The 24,367-nt window shown below is 36.6% G+C and overlaps 1 protein-coding gene across 3 annotated transcripts in view; it reads left to right on the top strand.

Annotated features, from left to right (window-relative positions):
* ENPP2 (ectonucleotide pyrophosphatase/phosphodiesterase 2) overlaps positions 1–24,367 on the top strand; it is a 178,504-nt gene that overhangs the window by 36,024 nt on the left and 118,113 nt on the right. The window contains exons 1-2 of one of the 3 annotated variants that reach the window (XM_051971021.1): positions 16,128–16,268; positions 16,539–16,641. In XM_051971021.1, the coding sequence (XP_051826981.1) occupies positions 16,236–16,268; positions 16,539–16,641 (136 nt within the window). In that variant the 5' untranslated portion in view covers positions 16,128–16,235. Of the gene's footprint in view, positions 1–16,127; positions 16,269–16,538; positions 16,642–24,367 lie in introns of those variants that run through there. The other 2 variants (XM_051971023.1, XM_051971022.1) reach the window with 2 other exon arrangements.

Genomic DNA, 24,367 nt, shown 5'->3' with positions numbered 1-24,367 from the left:
GATAATCTGAAACTTTTTTGAATAATAGTTTATTATTCTCCAATTATATGAAAAAACAATTTTGAACATTCACTTTTAACAAATTTGAGTTGCAAATTCTTTCTCTTCATTCCCCTCAACTTCTCTCCTTCCTGACATTAATTAGGTTATTAATATAGGTTATAAATGTATAATCATGCAAAATATATTTCTACATTACTCATGTTGTGAAAGAAGACAGGTCTCCCTGCTAAATGAAAAAAAAATAAAGTGAAAAAATAGTATGTTTCAATCTGTATTCAAACTCTATCAGTTCTTTCTCTGAAGATGGACAGCATTTTTCATTATAAGTTATTTGGACTTGTCTGGAATCACTGTATTACTGAGAAAAGCTAAGTCATTCATGGCTGATCATTGTGCAGTATTGTTGTTACTGTTCTCTTAGTTCTGCTCACTTTACTTTGCATCAATTCATGTAAATTTCTCCAGGTTTTTCTGAAAGCATCCTGCTTGTCATATCTTATAGCACAATAGCATTCCATCATAATCATATGCCATAACCTTCCAACAGCTTTTAGAAATAAGGTTTTAAAGAATTTTTTCAGAAGAGCTTTCTCTGGATTTCTCTGTCTCTGTCTCTCTGTCTGTCTGTCTCTCTCTCTCTCTCTCTGTGTTTCTCTCTCTCTCTCTCTGTCTCTTTTTCTCCTCCTCTCTCTTTTTCTCTTTCTGTTTCTCTCTGTCTCCATCTTTGTGTTTATTTTCTCTCTCTACCTATATATAGATATCTACACATCTATATATATCTATATATTCACACACACACATATTCTTGTTGCTTTGCAAGAATTCTCAAGGTTTTATAGGAAAGAAAAAAGAAATAATTAAAGTTAAACAATAGTGAGAACATATAAGGCCCAAACTTTGTTGCACTGATTATAAGTATAATAATAGAAAAAAAACTCTCAGTAGTCAGAAATCCTGTGTTCAAATCATGCTTCCCACACTTAATAATCTTGTGTTATTGACCTAGTCATTTACCTTCTCTAGATACAAGTTTCATGATTTGTAAAATGATGGTGTTCAACTAGATGGCATTTTAAATCCCCCTCAATTTCTAGATTTATTATCGTATGATACTGTGATTCACTTCAAAAGATGGATAGGATTTGTATAAGCATAAGGAAAGAAGGAACACTTTCTTGCAAGAATTAGTCAATCAGTCAAGAAACATTTATTAAGTATCTACTATGCCAAAACAAAAGTCAATAAGCATTTAATAAGTACCTACTATGTTGGGGTACAATGTTAAGGGCTGGTAACAGAATGAAAAGCAAAACAGAGGTTATGCTCTTGAGGAGCTTACAATCCAATGGAGAAGATAATATGCAAATATCCACATATAGAGTAAACTATAAACAGGGTAAATTAAAGGAAAAAATCCATAGAGAAAAAGCACTAGAGTTAGGTAAGAATATATAGAAGAAGAAAACTAGTCAAGGATTCAGGATACCTGAATTTTCCTCCTAATTCTACCACATCCTCACTAGATACCTCAAGTGACTCATTTTGCTTCTTTGAGACTCGTGTTTGTCAACTGTAAAATGAAGAAATTTAACGAAAGGCCTGTCCAAATTGAATGTCTTAGGAATCTATCTGTGAAGCACAGTGAGTGAATTTCCTCTACTGGTGTGGATATTGGGTTGCGGGGGAGAGATTTGGTCAGAGAGGTAACACAGAACAAGATCAATCGTTACAAATTTTGAAATCTAGAGGAATTTGGATTTAGTCTTGCAGACAAAAGAAAATCTGGAAATTTTCAATTAAATAGATTATGAAATTTATATAATCTGAAGAGATAGAAAGAGAATCGACTACCTCAAAAGCCTTCCTCCCAGAATGTCTTCACTTGTTAGATATATTGCTTGTCAAGGTCAAGTTGTAGTAAGTGGACATTTAATTCCTAACTTTGAGATTCTGTGGCTAGTGTAGTGTCTTGCATATAGAAAGCACTTACTTAATCAATAAATATTTATTAAACTTTACTATTAACATACAATTAATTATATTAACATATAAATATTAATGTTTATTAATGTGTTTATTGATATTAATAAATAAAATATTGATTAACATATTATTCATTAATATTTATTAAATATCTACTATGTATCAGTCACTATGTATCCTAGTAAAATACTAGGATACAAAAAGTAGCCAAAGATAGTCTCTGAGGTTAAGATGTTTAGGCTTGGTGACAGATAATCACACTGCTAATTTGAACTGCTAATATGTTCCTAAGTATATTAAAATGTCATGTCCTTTTAAAATTTTATTTCTTTTTATTTATTTATTTGATTTATTTTTACTTGTTATTAATTTTCTTAGTAGAGCTGTACAACAGTGCTCAAATTACAATCAGGGAACTTGGTTTCAATCTTGGTTTAAAGACTTTATGACTCTGTGTCCATGGGATGCTTTCTGAGTCTCAGTTTATTAATCTGGGAAGTGGGCATATGTCTTCTTCTCCACTCTCCCTTACCAGGTTGTTCTGATCAAACATTTTGTAAATAGTAACTTATTTAAATATGAATTAATAGATTTAGAGTTGGATGGAACTTTAGAACCTTCACTTTATAGATAAATTATAAATGATAAATTGGGGCAGATAATGGCACAGTGAATAAAGCACTGGCCTTGGAGTCAGGAGAACCTGAATTCAAATATGACCTCAGACATTTACTGACTTTGTGACCCTGTGTAAATCACTTAAATTTGATTTCCTAAATAAAAACAAACAAATAATAAATGACCCTTCTGATAAGTATGGACTGATCTATAATGACTCATTTTATATTAATTTTTTCCCCCAGAAAAAATAAAAAAATCAAGTCAAGTATTCTATAAATTGGAATAGCTATGTAACCATGTTTAGGTCACTTAGTTTGAGCCTTGTCATCACCTATAAAAATTGGAATAATAATGCTTTCTCTTACTGTGTGCCTTACAAAGTTGTTTTTCAGAATGTTTTGTACAACTGAAAGTGATATAGACATAGACATTCTTACTGATAATTACTGAGGAAGTGGTAAGGTTGATCATCTCCATCTTGTTGAGAGTGTTGGGTTCTGTAGAGTGGTGTTTTCCCTGTATTGATAGACTACACAGGAAAGTCATTTCCTGAATTCGTTCTTGTCCTTGTTTCTGTTTACTGTTTCAGTCACAGATGACCTTATATTAATGACTTTAAACATTACCATAGATGGCCTTCATTCAATTTGTTTGAATTTGCTCTAGAGTATTTTGAAACATTCCCCAGATCATTTAGTTCGGTATCCAGCTCTCCTTCAATGATATTTTCTTTTCAAAAATGTGAGAATGCTGTTATTTTTATATCCATTATTCTGCCAGTTTGTTTTCTCTACTTTAAATGATCAGATGGCATTGCAGTTTGTCTTTCACCTGGAGGAGGGGAAGGTTAGTCTTTTTTGCGTTCTCCAGATAAATAATTCCACAAATATTTAGTGAGTAGTAGATGTCAGGAACTATTATGGACACAAAGAAAAATAGCACAGTTCCTGTCCTCATGGGGTTTTCAGACTAATAGGGAAAATAGGTTATAGCACAGAGTCAAGAGTTATAGCATATAGTGTTAGAAAGAATTTTTTAGCCACAAGAGTAGGTGCAAACCATATATGAAAGAATTATTCCCTTAACAACGTCCTCTACTGTGTAATCCCCTTCTCCCATCATATGGCTTTCTGGTTGATTGGTCATATCTGGGTACTGGACTTCTAGGCACTCTCTGGGTGCACCATTGGCTGCCATCATGCCCCAAGTGTTTTTTGCCTTGGGCCCTGGGGCTGGGCCCCTCATCCCGTTTCCCTGAATCTGTCTGCATTCTGAGGCCCAATGGAAGCCTCTGTTGCATTTTGGACATGGGGTTTGGGGTCTTGTTCTCCCACCTTGTCTTCCCATTCTATCTCTATACCAACATTGAGCTTTCAGATGTCCTACTTTTCCACACTGAAAGCATCTACGAGTCTCTCTGGAAGTCCCTTGCCAAGAGGGATTCTGTCTTCTCATGTTTGGATTTTGGGAAGTCTGCATCATAGCCTGGCTATAAAAGGCACCTGTGTCCACTGTGGCACAGCGTCTTATGAGTTCCTCTAAAGGAGCATCCTTGCGCAGTCCTAGTATAATTCTTCTGCAAACCTCATTAGCATTTTCCTTAGCAAGTTGCCTTATCAAGATGTCTGTTATTGCATTTTCTCCATTTGTTCTTATGATAGCTGTCTGCAAGCGTCCCACAAAGTCAGCGAAGGGTTCATTTGGCCCTTGTGTTATTTTTGTGAAGGCTCCTCCTTTGTCGTCTTTATTGTGAAGAGAAGCCCACGCTTTGATAGCATTATCAGCAATTTGCTGATATGCTGCTACAGAATAACCAATTTGTGTTGCGACATCTGCATAAGGACCTGTACCTGTTAGTAGGTCACAGGTGATTGTAGTATGAACTCCACTTTGAATATTTTGTTGGGCTTGTATCCTACAGAGCTCACTATATTCAGAAAGCCACAAGTAGTTCTGTCCAGGTTCTAGGCATATTTTTGCTATCGATTTCCAGTCATTAGGGGTCAAGATTTCAAAAGACAAATTTTGCAATAGCATCTTAACATAAGCTGATGTAGCCCCATAAAGAGTGCAAGCTTTTTTCAGGTCTTTGAGGATTTCTATATCAAAAGGTGAGTATCTTCTACTTTCTTGACCTGAAGAATTAAACTGTTGAATTACAGGAAAAATGTGGTGTTGAAATTCTAATACATTTTTCCCTTCTTCTCTGGCCTTAATTAGTCCCTTTTGTAATCTACTCAAAGGAGCAGCTGGATGCTGGGGGGGAGGGCTGGATGCCGGGGGGAGGTGCTGGATGCTGGGGGGGAGGTGCTGGATGCTGGGGGGGAGGTGCTGGATGCTGGGGGGAAGATGCTAGATGCTGGGGGGAAGGTGCTGGTGCTGTCACTGCCCCCCCCACTACCCCTCCTCCCTCCATCCCGGAGGGTGGAGTTGATGAAAGAGAGTCAATTACCTGCTCCTCAGGTGGGGCTGAGGCTGCCTCAGATTCACCCCACCCTTGAGCCTCACTTAAGTCTCCCTGCCCTGTGGGGATATGGCCATTAATCTGTTCTTTGTCTTCCTCCTTTATCTCAGGCTTCCCCCTTTGGATATCCTGGTATTTTAAGGCCATCTGTATTGTATTGTATAAATAGAACACTGCAATGGAAACTGAACGAGGACCGTTTTCATTGTTATATGCAGACATCTGTTGACCAACCAGTGCCCAGTTTTTTAGAGAGATTTGTTTTTCCTCTAAGAACCAAGGGGAGGTGCGTTTTAATGTAGCCAGAAGTCTAGCTGTCTGTCCCCAAGTTACAAGTAGCCCTTGATCTTCTATCAGCTTAAGCAGGCTTTCTATAGCACCACTCTTGGGTGGGTCTGGGGTTGGGGTGGGGGATGGAGAATCTTTACCTAGGATCTGTCCCATTTCAGCCAAAAAAGGTTGTACTCACTCAGTTCCTGGTCACTGGAGACTTCTTCAGTGAAAGTAGGGTCCTTGGTTCCCACGCTTGGGCGCCAAATGTTAAGAGTTCAAAATGTTGGAGTTTGTTCTTCTCAGGGCAGCCGGTTTAGAGGCTTAGAGCCCTTCGGATGTCTCCAAATCTTAAGGTTCTGTCCTTCAGCCTCTGCCTCTGCCTTCTTCTGCCTCCAACAGAGATGGAAGATCTCTCTTATCTCCTTCTGGGGAGCCCAGCACCAACTTGCCGCGGAGAGAGGGCTTCTGGCGTAGCTCCACTGAAGTCCGTCAAAAGTGTTCTCTGCAGCAGAGTCGTTTCTCTCGAGTCTAGCGCGATCAGCCAGCCAAGAGGAAAAAAGTGTATTCTGCCATAGATCCTTCATCGCTGGCTTTTTATCTGCCTCTTCTGAGAGAATGGGATTATGGGTTTTCTCCCATAGTGCTCTCTGGCCCAATGACTTTAAGGGAGGTGTGAACTCTCTTGAAGTTAGAAAGTGTACTTTGTGAAGCTAGCATACTTGTGGAGTCCAATGAGTAAAGGTGGGAACACAAGCCTTGTCTTGATTAGTTCTACTTAGTACCTTGTTTCAGGTTCTGGCCAAAACAACTTCTTGTAAGATTAGATCAACTCTAATTACTTAGCAGTTAGTAAGGATTCCAACACTCTACCAATGGCTATTCATTATCTTTTCCAAGATCTTCATTGATGGGAAATATATTATCTTCTTTTTAAAAATATTTTTTCATTTCATCAAATATTTCCCAATTATATGTAAGATTTTTCAACATTCATTTTTTTTTATCATTTTGAGTTCCAAATTCTTTCCCTTTCTCCTATCCCTCTCCCATCCTTGAGAAAGCCAATAATTTGAAATTAATTAAACATCTGATGAAACTCGCTGAATTCAAATCTGATCTGGGCAAGTAATTTATTCCTGTTTGCCTTAATTTCTCATCTGCAAAATGAGCTGGAGAAGGAAATAGAAAACTACTCTAGCAACTTTGTCAATAAATTAGGTTCTGAAGAATCAGACATAATTGAAAAATAACAACGACAACAAATAAATATATTTGACATGCCAAACACATTTCCATATTAGTTATGCTGCAAAAGAAAACATACAAATAGAGAAAAAAAATGAACATATTATATATGTACATGCTGTATAAACATATGCACACACACACATGTTTCAGTCTGTATCCAAAATTCATTAATTATTTCCTGGAGCATGTAGAATTGCCTTGGGTCATTGTCTTGATTAGAGTACTTAAGTCTTTCACAGTTGTTTGTCCTTATAATGTTGTTGTTACTATGTATAATATTCTCCTAGTTCTGCTAATTCACTTTGCATGAATTCATATAAGTCTTCCCAGGTTTTCCTAAAAACATTCTATTTTTCATTTCCTATAGCAAAATAAAATTCCACCACAATCCACCACAACCTGTTCAGCTATTTCACTATTCATGGGCATCCCCTCAATTTCCAATTCTTTGTGACCACAGATCTATAAATAAAGTCCTTTCCCTTTTTCTCTGATTTCTCAGATTTTGCCCCCATCCCATTCCCTATTTTTCTTTTAATTTTGGCTGTAGTAGCTTTGTTCAAAAGTTTTTTAATTTCACTTAATCAAATTATCTATTTTATTTCCAATGAAACTCTCTATTTCTTGTTTTGTTATAAACTTTCCCATATCCATAGAACTAACAGGCACATTTTCCCATTTCTCCTAATTTACTTATGATATTACTCTTTATATCTAAATCATTTATGTCTTTGGATCTTATCTTGGTATATAGTATGAGATGTTGATCTATAACTAGTTTCTGTCAAATTGCTTTCTGGTTTTCCTAGCAATTTTTGTCAAATAATGAGTTCTTAGGCCAAAAACTTGAATCTTTGGGTTTATCAAATACTACATTGTTATAGTTATTTACAATAATCTATTATTGATCCAATACTGTATTTATTAGCCAGTACTAGATTTTTGATGAATGCCACTTTGTGATATAGTTTGAAAATCTGGTACTGTCTTCTAAGGCTCTATCGACTTTTAAACAACTCTAATTACTGAGGTATTTCCTCTTCCTCAGCTTACATCTGCTTCTCTCTTGGTCAATGCAAGGAAAAAGAGAGACAGACAGACAGACAAACACACACACACACACACACACACACACACACACACACACACCGAGAGCAAGAGTGAGAGCGAGAGAATTGAAATGAATATATTCATTCATATTATGTACACTTTGCTTTTCAGTTTCATAATAAACACATAACTCTCAAAACTATTCTGCTTGGTTGTGCTTTCTTCTGTGATTTTCCAAAATATGTTTCAGGAACATTCTTTCTTTTTCTACATCCTTCTCCTTCTCTCCCTTCCTTCCTTCTCTCCCTCTCTTCCTTCCTTCCTCTCTCCCTTCCTCCTTTCTTCCTCCCACCCTCCTACTCTCTCTCTTTTTCTTCCTTCCTTCCTTCCTTCTTTCCTTCCTTCCTTCCTTCCTTCCTTCCTTCCTTCCTTCCTTCCTTCCTTCCTTCCTTCCTTCCTTCCTTCCTTCCTTCTTCCTTCCTTCTTTCCTTCCTTCCTTCCTTCCTTCCTTCCTTCCTTCCTTCCTTCCTTCCTTCCTTCCTTCCTTCCTTCCTTCCTTCCTTCCTTCCTTCCTTCTTTCCATTTTTGTCCTTTCTCTGTCTCTTCTCTTTCTTTCTCTCTCCTTTCTACCTATCTCTCTTTCTCTCTTCCTCCCACCCTCCATCTCTCCCTGTCTTTCTCTGTGTTGTCCTCCTCTTCCTCCTCCTCCTCCTCTCCTCCTCCTCTCCTCCTCCTCCTCTCCTCCTCCTCCTCCTCCTCTTCCTCCTCCTCTTCCTCCTCCTTCTCCTCCTCTTCTCCTCCTCCTCCTCCTCTTCCTCCTCTTCCTCCTCCTCCTCTTCCTCCTCCTCCTCCTCCTCTTCCTCTCCTCCTCCTCCTCTTCCTCCTCCTCTTCCTCCTCCTTCTCCTCCTCTTCCTCCTCCTCCTCCTCCTCTTCTCCTCCTCCTCCTCCTCCTCCTCCTCCTCCTCTTCCTCCTCCTCCTCCTCCTCTTCTCCTCCTCCCTCCTCCCTCCTCCTCCTCTTCCTCCTCCCTCCTCCCTCCTCCTCCTCTTCCTCTTCTTCTCCTTCTCCTCCTCTTCTTCCTCTTCTCCTTCTCCTCCTCTTCCTCCTTCTCCTTCTCCTTCTCCTTCTCCTTCTCCTTCTCCTTCTCCTTCTCCTTCTCCTTCTCTCTTCCACCATATCTTTCATCTGGAGAATGAAATGGCAAACTATTCTAGTATCTTTGCTAAGAAAACTGGATAATATTGGTGTATTATGGCCCACTGGGTCATAAAGAGTTGAACATAACTGATCATGACTCCACTCTTCCTTCTCACTTTTCCTCCTCCAAATAAACAGAGAAAAAAAAGAAAAAGAATGCCTTTACAACAAATATACAAAATCAAGCAAAATAAATTCTCATATTGGCTTGTCAGAGAATATACATGTCATTTTGCAATTTGAATCTATCACCTTTTTGCCAGAGTTGCCGAGACAAAGAGACTGAGACTCAGAGAAATGAGGTGGTTTGCTCTTATCAAGTACAAAGGACACTGGGTTTGTAGACAGAGGAACTGTAATCAAGTCTGACTTCTGTCACTTGATACTTATGGGACCTTGGGTGAGTTGGTTCTTAATAAATGCTGCTGATTAGCTGCACTGTTGACCAACAGTTTATCAGTTTGACTTTAGATTTACTTCAAATCTGTTGAGAGATTTCTGGGACTTAGTTTCTCCATTTGTAAAGCGAGGAGTTGGATTAGGTAGTTTCATAAGTTGCAGAGCTAGTTAGAACCAGGATCAGAACCATGCCTTCTAGTTCTCAGGACTAATTTTTTTCACTATACCATGGTTCTCCAAACACTAGGATTCTATTAATTTTTAACAGAGTCCTCATCAGGATTCATCAGGATAGACCAAGTTAGGTCTATCTACAAGATCAAATTTCAACTAAGGTTAAGTATGAGAAACTATAAAGTAAAGGGGAATCCAGCTTTACACAGTGTTGTACTAGCTGACTTCCAAGATCCCCTTTTAAGCTGTGAGGACTTAAGGTCAAGACTGTAAAATATCCTTGTGTAATGGGGGTATTGTACACTTACTGAAGCCATTAACCTCCTTTACGAATGCAGCCTTTCTAGATGGAAGATGCTAAGGGAGTTTGCTTTTTGGAGAATCATGATGGTGAAGCTAGGTGGCACATTGAATAGGATACTTGAATTCAGAAAGATCTGAATTCAAATCTAGCTGCAGACATTTACTAGCTATGTAAACCTGGGCAAGTCACTTAATTTGCCTCAGTTTCCTCATTCTTTATATGGAGTTAGTAATAGCACTGACCTTCCAGGGTTATGAGGTTTAAATGACATAGTAATTTTAAAACCTTTAATACAATGCTGGGCACATAGTAGGCACTACCATAAATATGATAAGGGAGGTGCCCTAGACAGACTGTGGGGAATTCATTGATATTCCCCAATTGGTTCTGGTCCACTAACCATGTGGTGAAGAGGAAACATGTTGATTGACTTACAAAGGCATTCAAAAAGTATCAGTCACCTCTTCTTTTCCCTCATTTACTCTGAAGAATATGGTGACTCCTTGATTCTCTCGACATCAATGCTACAATGAGGTGCCAGAACATATTCCTGATGGCTTTTCAGATTTATTTAGTCATGAGACACTATTCTCTTCACCCAGGACACAAAAGAACAAATGAGAAGGTCAAGAATTGAGACCTGTTCTAGGCCAAAAGAGAGGAAGAGATCTTTTCCCTTTATAGCATGGTCTCTTGCTAGACACTATGTGTAGCGTGACCATGTGGTTAGCTGACCAGAATAAGTCACAGAATATCTACACCTGCTGCATAGTCTCTTTGAGGCTCTGTCTTTTTCTGATTTTGTGATTATCCTAGAAGCAAATTCCCTACTATCCCCTTTCCTCCCCTGTGGGGAGATTGCATCAGCCAAACTATTGGGTCTGGGCAAGCACTAGACTCCCAAAACACTTAGAAATTCTTTGTAATTATTGAGAACATGCAGGACAGTGAGACATATATGGAAACAGAAAATATACATAAAGCCTTTTGCAAAATGTAAACATTAAACAATTGTCAACTATTATTATTTTTATTGATATGTCTTGGTAGCCTCCTCAGTTCCCAAGGAATTAATACTGTCATATTAATGAAGATGTTTCTCCTGAAAGCCTCTATTCTCCCAAACTCTTCTATTTCTATGGAAGTTACTTTTATCCTTCTAATATTTCAGTTTCAAAGTTTTTGGCTTTATCTTGAATCTTTCTTATGTTATATTATATTATATTAACCTATCAGTAAACAATTTTTTAAAAATTTCTACCTTCATAATGCTCATATTCAAACCCTCCTTTTTACTTATACAACTACCACCTTGGTTCATGTCCTTATCTTCCACCTAGATTATTGCAGCAACCTCCTCCTTGGCCTCCCCTGCATATCTGGCCCTCTCTCATTTATTCTACAAAATGTTGCCAGAGTAATTTTCCTTAAGTGCAGATCTGACCATGTGACCCTTCTACTGAATCTATCTAGTGCTGAACTATTGCCTTTAGGATACAACATACATTTTCTCTTTAGTTGTTAAAGATCTACACAATCTGATCCTTCTATCACTCAATGCCATACTTCCATGGCATTGGATACCATATGACTCAGTACAGGCTATATCCTTTTTCTTCCTTTTTTAAATGAAAAAGAATGTTTCATTAATGTATAAACCAATGCTTAACAAAAATTAAAATAGCATAAATAAATATGCTTAGCACAAAATCATATTAATAATATTAATGTGTTGAATGAGCTTGTTTTTGATGTAGTTTCTCTTCTACTATTCATCAATTTTTCCAACTACTTAGCTTTTATTTTTTCTTGTATAATAGGTCCTTCCCACTGGCCTCCATCCCTCACACTGAGCAAATAAAAAAAAATCGAACCCCCGTTGTGTACACATACACCCACACTTATCCACATCCACACACGTGTACACACTGGCTGACAAAAATTCTCACATTGGTCATGTTGTAAAATGTTTGTCTCTTCCTGCATGATCATTTCTCTGGCAGCAGTGTACTTCATCTTCATTCTTTTGGAATTGTGATTTTTCATTGTGTTGGTCAGTTTTAAAGTCATTTGAAATTGTTTTTCTTTATAATGTTGACATTATATAGATTGAGCTAGTTTCTTGTGTTTAATTCTAGTTCACAAAGAAACTTCCCAGTTTTCCTTTTCATTCTTATATAGCAATAACATTCAATTCTTTGGTGGCTAGGTAGAGTGGACAGAATTCAGGCCTAGAGTCAGAAGGTCCTGAATTTTCAAATCTTATCTCAGATACTAGCTATATGATTGAGTAAGTCACATAACTCTATTTGCCTCAATTTCCTCATCTGTAAAAAGATCTGGAGAAGGAAATAGCAAACCATTTCAACATTTGTTAAGAAAACCTTAAATGGGTTCAAAAAGAGTTTGATATGATTGAAATGATTCAACAATCAACAAAAAAAAAATTCCATTGTTCATATACCACAATTTGCTTAGCTATTTCCTGATAGGAGGATACCTTCTTAGTTTAAAATTTTTGTCTACCACAAAAAAGACAACTATACATTTATTTTGTAAATGTAGGTCCTTTCTTTCTTCTTTGATTTCTTTTAGGGTATGTAGTGATGTATTTTCTTCTGCTTGAAGGACCTATTTATCATATTCTAGTGCTAGTATCTTCTTTCCAATGCATTTATTTATATTGTATTTAATGATTTTGTATGTATTTGTATTTATTAAATTTATATTTGTGTTTTAAATATCTTTCTATATACTTCTTGTCTTCCCCACTAGAATATAGGCTTTTTCCTTAGACTGGATTGTTTAATTTTTTTGCACTTGTATCTTTAGTACCTAGTATAGTAGCTGCTGTTTTTTTGTTAGCTGTTCAGCTGTGTCTAACTCTTTGTGACCTCATTATAGGGTTTTCTTGGCAAAGATATTAGAATACTTTGTTATTTTCTTCTTCAGTGGATAAGAAAAATAGAGCGTAAGTCACTCACTCAGAATCACATACACTGCTCAATATGTGAGGTTGGATTTGAACTCAGTTCTTCCTGATTCCAGGTCCAGGGCTCTATCCACAGAGCTATCTAGCTGCCACCTGGCATGTAGTAGGTTCCTAATGAATATTTCATGATTGATTAATGCAAAGAAAAGCTTATAAATCTTTATAAGAGCATAGTAATGAGTTTTACATTATCCACCATTGTTTTCTGTTAGTATTTTTGCTTATCTGTCATGATAAATTGCCAGATGAATCCTTGTGTTGTGGATAAGTAGTAGACCTTGAAAATCAAGAAGCTTTGGTAAGTTATTCAACTTCTTTAAACACCAAATATACAGCCTGTGTGTCAGACACACAGGCTTATGGATTTTAAAGAATACATAATTAGGAAATATTTACAAAGTAAATAAAAATACAATAAAACATAGATAACATTACATTTTTAAACTAAAATAATATGCGGCCTGTAGGAATTCCTATTTTAGATTAGTAGCTCAGGCATTAGGGCCTATTACTACTGCTCTAGGTGACCCTCTGATTTCAGGTTACCAATATGTATTGAAAAAAAGTGTTCCACATACCAATGGAATCATAAGGCCAGTCTTTTATTTACAATGATAACCTTAGATTTTAAGCACAAATGGCAGAGAACTCCAGCATATTTCATAAGGTTTTCTAAAACCTTAACCAAATTTCCCCAAATTGAAAAACCCATACAATGAAATCTTACCAGCTCTATGACCAGGGGCAAATCCCTTAACTATTCTGAACCTCAATTTCCTCAAGTGTAAAATGGGAATATTAATAGCTAAAGCACCAACTTCATAGACTTGTTGAATTGATTAATTGATATCATGCTCAGAATTAACTATGGAGGACATCTGAAGTAAGACACTCTCTGCAGTAAAACACTAGCTGCCAGAGAAAGAACTGATATATATATATATACATTTAAAATAATAATTTTACATGTGTGTATATAAAAACACACACTCATATATATTTGTTTCTAATGATAGCCATCTATAGTGGGAGTGGGGGAAAGGTAGAGAAAAATGAGGGGAAAAAAAGAAATTTACCCAATAATTTTGTTGTATATTTGACAGAAGTAGCAAGTTGTATAGATTTGTAGTTCATATAAAATCATCTTTTTATTGTACAATGTTGTGGAAATGCTTGTTTTATCCCTTCAATATTCATTAATATATATAATAAAAAGAGGAAAAAAGAAACCACATTCTTAAAGTTCTATACAAATATTAACTTATTATTTTTCTATCAATGCTTGTCTTTAAGTGAACTTGTAACCCACTATCTCTGCGATAGTGTGAATTCTTAAAGTGCTTGAAAACATATTCTGGTTTCCAAAAAGCCACCACCATATTTTCGAATATTTAATGAAACGATGGTCATCAAGATTGCCACTTTTTGTCAAAAAAGTGGTGGTTCCTTTGGGCTACTCCAATCTTTTGAACATAATCAAAGCTCTGAGTCATTTGTTGAATGGCAGGTCTGAGATTTATTTACATATGCATACATGCATTTAATCTTTTAGTAGTGATCATTTGAAAGAAGCAATAAAAAAAAAAAACCCAACAATAAAAATTCCCAATTCTCTGATTTTTTAAAGTGTTTTTGGATCTGGAAGAGACTTTATCCATTAAAGGCTTTAGAACTGAGTAAGGATTTTAGAATTCAGTTCTCTCACTCAACAAATAGGGAAACTAATGTTCATAGAAATAAAATCGGTTGTATTCCTTCATTTGGGGCTTTTTGTACCATGTCATGACTCATTATCTCTGTAGTCTTAGTTCTTTTGTCTAAAATAGTGGGAGAGGACATTTTAGGAACCCCTAGAACTCTGAATCTTTGAATTTAAACATTTGAATGTATGCACCTTGAGGGTAGGAACTGTTTCATTTTAGTCTTTATAGCCCCAGCTTCTAGATCAGCTCCCAGCTCATAGTTCTGGTGCTTAATAAAAGTCTCTTGATTGCTCCTCTGATCCTGTTTTAATCACTAATCTGAACCTCTGTTCAGTAAATTTTAAGATTAAGTTTAAACACTGTTCCTTTAAATATACTGGTTGGTAAAGAGCTCAGTGAAAGAAACTTCTTTATCCCTGAGGGGCTGGGTTGCTTTGCCTTGAATGATAATTTACCCCCACGAATAACTGGCAAACCAATACTTTGAATCATAATTCTATCCATCTCTAGTTTCCTTCCTAAATGAAACTGCTTATGAAGCTGTTTTTTTTTTTTTCCCAAGCTGGTAGTTTCTTTTGAGAAAGGAGGGGGGGTGGTGGAGAGAGAGAGAGAGAGAGAGAGAGAGAGAGAGAGAGAGAGAGAGAGAGAGAGAAAGAAACAGAGAGACAGAGACAGAGAGACAGAAAGAGAGAGAAAGAGAGAGACAGAGAGAGAGAGAGAGACAGAGAGAGAGAGAGACAGAGAGAGACAGAGAGAGAGAGAGAGAGAGACAGAGAGAGAGAGAGAGAGAGAGAGACAGAGACAGAGAGAGAGACAGAGAGAGACAGAGAGAGACAGAGAGAGAGACAGAGAGAGAGACAGAGAGACAGAGAGAGAGAGAGAGAGGAGAGAGAGAGAGAGAGAGAGAGAGAGAGAGAGAGAGAGAGAGAGAGAGAGAGAGAGAGAGAGAGAGAGAGAGAGAGAGAAAGAGAGAGAGAGAGAGAGAGAAACTGTCTTTATGTCCTTTCTGATAGGCAAGGAGGACTTGGTGTAGCTTGGCTGGCATTCTTGGTAATTTGATAAAGCTCCTCCTGAACCATAACAACAATATGAGGAAAACTAATGCTATCTCTAGGGCTGGTTACAGTCCCAAGAGATTTCATAGTGAGAAATAGTTGGAAAATCATGAGGAACAAAAAAGGGGGGTTTGCAGTTGGGACTTGGACATTAAAATTGAATTCCTCCAATCAAATAAATGGTAAAATCAGCAAGTTATTAGTCATAAATTATAAAAGCTTCCTTGTTTTTTTTTTTTAAAATAAAGTTGCAAGATTAATGCCTTTGAATAACTACATTGTAAATCTCCAAAGCTTGAAACTGGTACCAAACCTCTCTCTCCTTTCTCCAGCCCTGTTTCACTTTTATCGGATAAAATACATTTGGTTTCTTTTTTACTCGTGTTTTTGTGAGGAAAGTAAGATGAACATGAACTGTTATTGGCCACAGCAACATTAGAAAACCTCTTGTTGCCAGAGGAAACCACATAAAAGAGTGTGTGTCTGTGTGTGTGTCTGTGTGTGTATGTGTATGGGGGGGGGGGGGGAAGGGCAAGGGGGAGGGGAAAAGAAGGATGATGCTGGAAGCCTCTTGTACTCAGAGCTGGGATTTGTGAGTGAACCATGATGAAATCAGGCCCTTGGCAAATCAAATGAGCCTGTCAACCTCCCCAGGTGGGATTAGTTGTAGCTAATAGACTGGACTCAGAGAGCAAAGAGCCCGGCATTCAGTGTAGAGAAAAAAGAGAACAACTTACAGCAAAAAAAGGCTTTCCAAGAATTCTCTACCATGGCAAAGAGAAACATTCTCCAGGCACACCAGGTACGGGGCAAGAAAAGGCATTTCTATGGGAAGGAGACCCTTCCACTGCCTCCTGAAGGACAGGCTATCAAATGAAATGCTTTCTTCTCACTTGCTTAATTAAACAAATTCTTGCAGAGTTGTGAATGTGTGAAACAGAGAATGGCATTTGATGATGTGTTTGAAAAGCTATAGGGATTGAGCTGTGATGTTCTGACCCTTAAATGCTATAGGACTTGACTTCTAGCCAGCTATAAGAGTATTTGACTCTTTGGTCTTTTACTTCCCCAGGTAATCTCCTTATTCATTTTTGCCATCGGAATATATGCCTGTGTAGGATTTGCCACAAACCGAATTAAGAGAGCTGAAGAATGGGAGGAGGGTCCTCTCTCAGGTAAATGACCTATAATAGCATCTCTTCAAATTCTCCATCTCTTTTTGTCAGTGGTTTTCTTGGTGCAAAGTTGTCCTCTTTGAAAGAAAATCTCATGCTGCAAAATACTCAGCTTTGACCTAGATTTTAGCCTGAAACAGATGGGAAAAGTGACAGATTACAGGTATTTAGTTATTGCTGGGTGAAGACTAAAAAGAATAAGCAAAATTATGTCTGTAAAATTTCTGGTGATGTGATATTTAAGGCTACAATGTTTTTGAATGTTATGGATGAACCAAAAGACAGCTGTCGGCTGACGGTTCCTCCAAACTACTACAGCCTATGGATGGTGAGAACAGGTGATGCTTTAAGACTGGAGGTACCTGGTCTCCATAGGCTGTTAGGTAGTTGTGTGCTGGCTGGTTGATTCCCTCACTCCCTCCAACTTTTCTTCTGTAAGAGTTTCCTGATGTGGGGAGAAGAGACAGTAAATAATGAATATACAAGTGATGTCTTTTTACCAAGTTTGAGATATGTGGGATTTCATGAAATCAAGATTTATTTAGAATAGAAAAAAAGAACTTAAATACAGAAGGAATTCAAAAGAGTTTCCAGGGATAAACTTGTCTCCATTTTCTTTCCTGTGGCATAAGGAAGGGAGGCTATAAATGTGTCCCTTGACTTAATTACTAGAACTGAAGAGAGGGGAAAAGTTTCCTTTTACAATATGCTAGTCCACAGACAGTTTGAGAGCTGCGATAAAGGAGCTCCTTGTGTATGGTGAGGGGCTTAGCTGACCAGGTCTTAAGTAATGAGTTGGTTAATTTCCTGGAAATTGGAGCTGCTGATGGTTTTATAAATAAAAAATTACATTTTAAGTAATGGGTACCCTAGGGGGCAATATTTTCTGGACTTTACCTGACATTTCAGCATGTTTTTCTCTTTTTCTGGTAATTCTATGCATAATGTACCCATGTTTCTTGACAGTTCTAACCTCTAAGACCACCACCTGTCTTGATTTGGCTAGGCTCTAAGTTTGATTATTAATCTGTTTATGGTGAATAGGATAAGGGACTACACAGACTTCTTTTACATCAACTAAGTTTCTTCTGAGTCATGCCAGAGGGTTGAAAGAATAATATTAGGTTGGGAGTGGGGGGTAGGGGTGGAGAGGGTTGAGTAGGAAAGCTGAGATCATAAAAATCGTGTGGCCAGTGAGGCAAATGGACAAAATGAATTGTCTACTGTTAGAAAGAGCAGGGGAGGGGAGAGGAGCAGAAGGTACAATGCTGGGCTAGAGGACTTGTTTTTATTGGTAACAAATGTTCTGTTTAGACATGTATGACTCCCATTAATACTCACAGTAGCTGTAGAGGAAAGGGAACCTTACCTTCACAAGGTTGAAGGGTTCCACAGAAGCTGCTGCAATCATATTCTAGGGTGGGTTTTTTTGTTTTGTTTTTTTGCTTTCATTTTCTTCAGAGGACTTTATACAAGTGTATATATTGTATATATATTGTAAACAAATATATTTATTATATAAAATGAATTTTAAAGGAAAAAAAATGCAATGCTTTTATTAACTAATGTGCAAACTCAACTAGTTTGGCTCATTTCAACATGACTGATCCTTGAGGAAGTGTCATGAGAAGTAGTAGTGGAAGACAAATTGGACTAGGAGTCATAGGCTCACAAATTTAGGGGATCTTAAATCTTAAGTCCAGATCCCATCATTTTACAAATGAGGAAACTGAGGCTCAGGAAGGTTAAGTGATTTGGCCAGCTAGGAACTATTTGAAGCAATATTCAAACCCAAATCTTGTTGACCCAGAGATCAGTGCTCTGTCCACTATATCATGAGGAGGACTGGTTCTCAATCCCTACTGTATGATTTTAGACAGGTCATTGAACCATTCTAGACCTTAATTTCCTTTTCTTAGGAAGTTGGTTTAGACAGTATCTAAGGTCTAAAATTTTTATCTTCTTATTCATATTATTTTATCCTGAGTTTCTATATATCATAGCAAAGATCCCCTATTTCCCCCTTCTTCCTCAGCCCCCATTTCTCCTTTTTTGCCACAAATATTAAGGCAGTATAAGGTGCCAGCTTTTGAGTTGTAAAGATCTGAGTTCAGGTCCTGTTTGTAACACAATGAGTATGGGTTTAACTTATCAGTGCCTTATGTTAATCTCTAAGTCTGTTATAGATGAATTGTTGACTCTGGACAAGTTTCCCTGGGGACCCCAGTTTCTCCTCTAGGGGACTCAGAAGAATGGTCTCTGTCTCTTGTATTTTAAATCAATTATATGAATAGCAATGAACATTATCTTTATAAGAAATACTACTGAGGCTAAAAAGCTGCTTTTTAAAAAAGTACTTCTTAAACCTAACATTCATTGCTTAAAAGTATATGTCACAAGGTTTTGAAAAGATTCTATTTCCTTTAAAATATAGGCCAGCAGTACTAATCCTTGTAAACATTTAGTTTTCAAGCAACTATTTTCTTATGTGTTACAAAGAAACAGTTAACAGAATTATGGAATTGATATTGCTATTGGCCCTGTCATTTCTGGGAAAATCAACATTCATTGAGGAGTTGTTATGGCAGCTTCAAGGGAGGAGCTGAAATCTATCCAGGAAAACAAAGAAACTAAGATTTCTTTTTTGACTTACCAATTTATTAAATTAAATTAGTTAAATTTGTTATTCTAGAGTAGGAGTCTTCAACCCTATTTATATGATGGACTCTTTACACAGTCTGGTGAAGCCTAAGAACACCTTTTCAGAGTGATGCTGTTAAATGCATAAAATAAAATACTTAGGATTACAATGAATTATTTTGAAATAGTTATCCATATATATATTTTTAGCAGTTCATGGATCCTAGATTAAGAACACTCCTCTAGCTCTTATACTAGACTCTTAAGAAGTTTAAAACATTGCTTAGCTATACACAAGAAGATAAACTAAAGATAAGTTACTTTTGAGTTCCATGCTTTCTTTTTCAGTTTTGCCTACCTTTTTGTTTTTTTTAAAGCAGCTTTTTTTCTGCTGCTGCTCTTGCTACTTAAAGACAAGAGTTTATTTCTCCAAGTTTTGCATCACTTTGGTAATTCAGTAAAAGGGTAGAGCTTTAGGAGACATGAAGACTCTTAGTGCCACAAGGTCTGGAAAGAGCCTTCTATAAATAATCTCTATAAATAATAATATCTGAACCACTAGCCAAGCCTTAGCATCAGAAAACATGACTGTCTGAATATTCACATTAGGCCTAGATTACTTAGGCAGAGAGGTAGATGTCCTTATTTTCTTTGGAAACCAACAGCTTCTAGGACATCACAGCAAATATGAGGATGAAGGACATTTGCCCCTTACCAACTTCAGACTGACTCAAGTGGGATGGTCCATTCAAAACCGTACCACCTCTTCTTTAGCAAACAGGGGCAGATCTTTGCAAAAAACAAACAAACAAAACAAACAAACAAACAAAAAATAAAAACAAAAAAGCAAAAGCAAAAGCAAAAGCAAAAACAAAAACAAAAAAATAAAACCCCCCAAACCCTTTGCCAGTTGCTAAGAATGTTTGGCACGTGCTGGCTCTGGTCAGAGTATTAATTTAAAAACTAGGACAGTACAAACAAATAGTATTTATAATTAATTAACTAGCAAATTTGTAGGGTAGACTTATTGTTGCTTTATTGTGAACCATTGGAAGTGACAATTGAATAAGAATTTTAGAAGAAACATAGACTTTGTATGACAAAAACGATGATAAGCTGAAAATTTAGTAAATTTACAAGAGTGATCTACTGTAAAGTGAGCAAATCTTAATGAAAAATCATGTAAGCTCAACAGAGGGCCTGTACCATAGATTCCTGAAATCCTTCCAGGAAGAGACTGTTTTGACAATGAGGGCAGGAAGATGGGACTCAAGCAATGAGATTTTTGTCTTTTTTCCCCCTCACTCAAGAATAAGATTTGGTTCTTTTGCTCTTTAGGTTCAAATTGATTATGCTTTTTAATTTTGGATGATAAATAGTAATTTATCCACCAGTGGGCAGATATTTAAGGGAAGAAAGATTAGGCTGATCCATTCATCATCTTTAGCAGTCTTATAGGAAGTGTAAATAAATTTATGAGTGAAATTTAGGGATATAATTGAAAATAATATGCTGCAGAAAATAATGTGGATGAAAAGATAGTTTGCATCTGAATTCAGAATCAAAGGACATGGTTTCAAATCCCAGATCAAAGATTTATCTTTTAGAAGGAGAGGTTATCTAAGGTGTCTAAGGTCACTTTCTAGCTAGAGGTAGCATCTTAGAGGCCATCTAGTCTGACACCTTTTTTTGATAGAAGGAAAAACTGAGGCTTACAGAGGTCAATTAACTTTCCTAAGATCACACAGAGAGAGTTAGGATTCAAATTCAGGTCCCTGACTCCAAATCAACTTTGAGAACTTTTATTCAAGAAATATAGAAAAGTACAGGGGAAGAATGATTATAATCATTTTAATTTTGTGCCTTTTGATGAAAAATAATTATTGTTTTAAATGATGGTGGTAGAAAAGAAAGACTAAAACTAAGAAGATTAAGGCAGAGATTGTGTCCTGGTCATTGTAACATTGTCTCCATTGTCTTGCACAGTGCCACATACATAGAGGGCACTCAAAAATGCTGATTAAATGCAATGGTGAAAATCTACCAAATTTACTAAATACTCCATGGGGTTTTATATGAAATCTAGTAAAGAAGTTAAGAAGAATTTAGGCCAGCAGAATGTGATCTTCTGAATTGGAAAACTAATAGGATACTTGAGTTTTAAGTCTTTAAGAGGCATAATAATTATGAGTGCATTGATTTGCATGCTTTCTGTCAGTCAGCAAACATGTATTAAGTGCGTACAATGTGTTTGTCACTATGCTAAGGATTAGGGATACAAAGAAAGGCAAGAGCATCCCTGTTCTCAAGGAACTCACAGTCTACTGGGTGGTTTAATATTTGGACAATTTTGTGTTTATGTTTTATGGTCATTGAGTTGTTTCAGGTATGTACAACTCTCTGTGACCCCATTTGTGTTTTTTTTTTTTTTAGGAGGGTGGGCAAAGATAATAGACTAGTTTCCCATTTCCTTCTCTAGCTCATTTTTACTAATGAGGAACTGAGGCAAACAGGGTTAAATGATTTGCCTAGCGTCACATACTAGTAAACATCTGAGGCTGCATTTGAATTCAGGTATTACTGAATTCTTACAATTTATGCTAGCATGCTATCTAATACCAGTTGGTTGTCCCAAATAACTATGTACAAATAGATTATGTGCAAGATAGATTTCATATCTTAGAGAAAATATTAGGAATAATGGAGTAGAGGGGAGGATTTTAGCTGCAGATTAAAGAAAAGCAGAGATGGTGTAACCCTCCTGTATATATTCTGATATTTCAGATATCTAAAGATAAATCTTTAGAACATTTTTGGTATAAATGCTGGATTTCAACCAATCAACAAACATTTATTTTAAAAAATCATTTATTAAATGACTTTTATGACCCAAACACTATGTTAGCTGTTGGAGATATAGAATCAATCTGCCTCTCCTCAAAGAGCTTATATTCTATCAGGGGAAATAACATGAACTTAATTATATACAGAGAAAATATATATTTAAAAAGGCAGTTTAGTGTGGGGAGCAATAATAGTTGGGGATGAGGGTCATGAAAGGTAGTAATTATGAGTGCATTGATTTTCTTGAATAAGTCTTCAAGTCTTCAAGATAAGTCTTGAAGAGAATAAGGGATTCTAAGAGGCCAAGGTGAGAAAGTGAATTCTAGGTATGGGGAATAGGCAACACAGACACAGAAATGGCAGATGGACTATAACACAAAAAGAATAATTGTAAGACCAGGTTGGCCAGATTATAGAATAGAAAGGGAAGTAATATAGAATAACACTAGAAGAATAGGTGAGGGTCAGCCAAAAAAGAGAAGTTTAGATTTTTACTCTAGAGGTTATAGAGAATCAGCCAGTGGAGTTTATTGATTAGGGGAGCTGGACATGACTGAAATGATTCCACAACAGCAACGATAGTTGATGTGCTTAACTTGAAAGTTCTTTGAAAAAAAGAAGTTTTGTTAAAATTATGGTTTAGGAGAAACAAATTGTAAGGAGATTCACAGGAATTGGGTTAAAGGCCCATCTGTACCACTCATTTCCTGTATAATCTTGGCCACTCTTTCTCCTCTCTGAGACTTACTTTCCTTGCCTATGAAAAGAGGGAATTTGATTCAATAAACCTTACAGGTCCCTTCCAGTCCACCAATTCTATGATACTATGATAAACATTTTAATAGTGGTGATTAAGCTTTTTTTTTTTTTTTTAAATAAAATCTTTCCTAAAAAGGTAATTTGGCATAAGTAGGAAGAAGTTTGGATGTGGGTTTGAATCTTTCTTTCTTTTCTTATTAAGTAAAATAGAGACCATAATATCCATGGTATTAATTTCATAGGGTTGTTGTGGTGAGGTGTTATATATATGTGTGTATGTGTGTTTGTGTATATGTATGTATATATATAGTCCAATATCCCTGTCCTGCAATCTGGATGTCTGGGAAATAGAATTTAAAATTTTATTTTATGTCTATTTAAAGTACAAAATGTAGCTTTATAGTTTATGAGGTCATTTCTACAAAGGCTATTTTAGATTGATGGAAGATGCATGTGAAGTCTTTCTAAGAGGTCCCTTCATTGTGGAGTCAGCCGTTTCCAAAATGCTGAATTAAACAAACAAAAAGACTTGTCATGGACTTATTCTGACTGATGCTAGGGGGAAATGATATTGTTGAGAGTTTAGAGAAAATTAAAAAAAAAATAGTGTCCACGAAGATGATTAGAGACTTGATTCAGACAACTCAATAGCTGGGTTGTATTCATGTTATTTTGCTAAATGTAATGTTGGAAGCAGCAAGAAGAAAGAAGAATTCTTATCTTGTTATAAGAAGGTATGACTGAAAGGAAACTATCATTATAATCCCTTATGGTTGGAGAGAATGTTGAAAGATTATTTATATCTTTCCCTTGTCTTCTCCCCCCCCCCCCCATCACATTAAAACCAACCCCAGATATGATAATCTATTCTGTTTTTAACAACTATCTAGAAAGGAGACCATACAACTTCAGCCTATACCCATTTCAATCCTTATTTCTTAATGTCAGGAAATATTTGGCTTAAAAACCAAGAAGAATGGGAGGAACAGGTTGGGAGCACTATCCCAAACACTGGAAATGGGAATGAACAAAACTGGAAAGAAAGAACATTCCTGCAGTAGGTTGGGCTGGATGGCATGCTGGGTGTTTTTAAGCTTAAATGTTGCCTCCCGGATCTGCCATCACTCAGATCTGGAATTTTACTTTTTTAAGAATGCCTTTGTTGGATAAGGGCAAAAATAAGAGGGTATTCTGATTGAACTATTGTTTGGATCATCCCTTCCCTCTTGCTTTTGGTTGTCTCATAGTCAGCCTCATTCCTGTGACTCAGGTGTATGACATCCCATAATCAGAAAATGCTCTGAATAAGGCTAATTTAAAGTTTGATATGGGTATATAGTCTTTAGGAGCAACTTGATAGGTTTTGTGACACGGAACAAGTCAATTAACTTCTCAGTGACAATCCTCTAGGTTTATAAATTGCAGAGGAAAGAATAAATGGAATTTATGAGGAAGTTTCCTTGTCTGGGAGTTCCCTATATCA

This window comes from Antechinus flavipes, chromosome 1, assembly GCF_016432865.1.
Source record: "Antechinus flavipes isolate AdamAnt ecotype Samford, QLD, Australia chromosome 1, AdamAnt_v2, whole genome shotgun sequence".
In the NCBI taxonomy this organism is placed as follows: Eukaryota; Metazoa; Chordata; class Mammalia; order Dasyuromorphia; family Dasyuridae; genus Antechinus; species Antechinus flavipes.
This window is presented reverse-complemented; position numbering and strand designations above follow the sequence as displayed.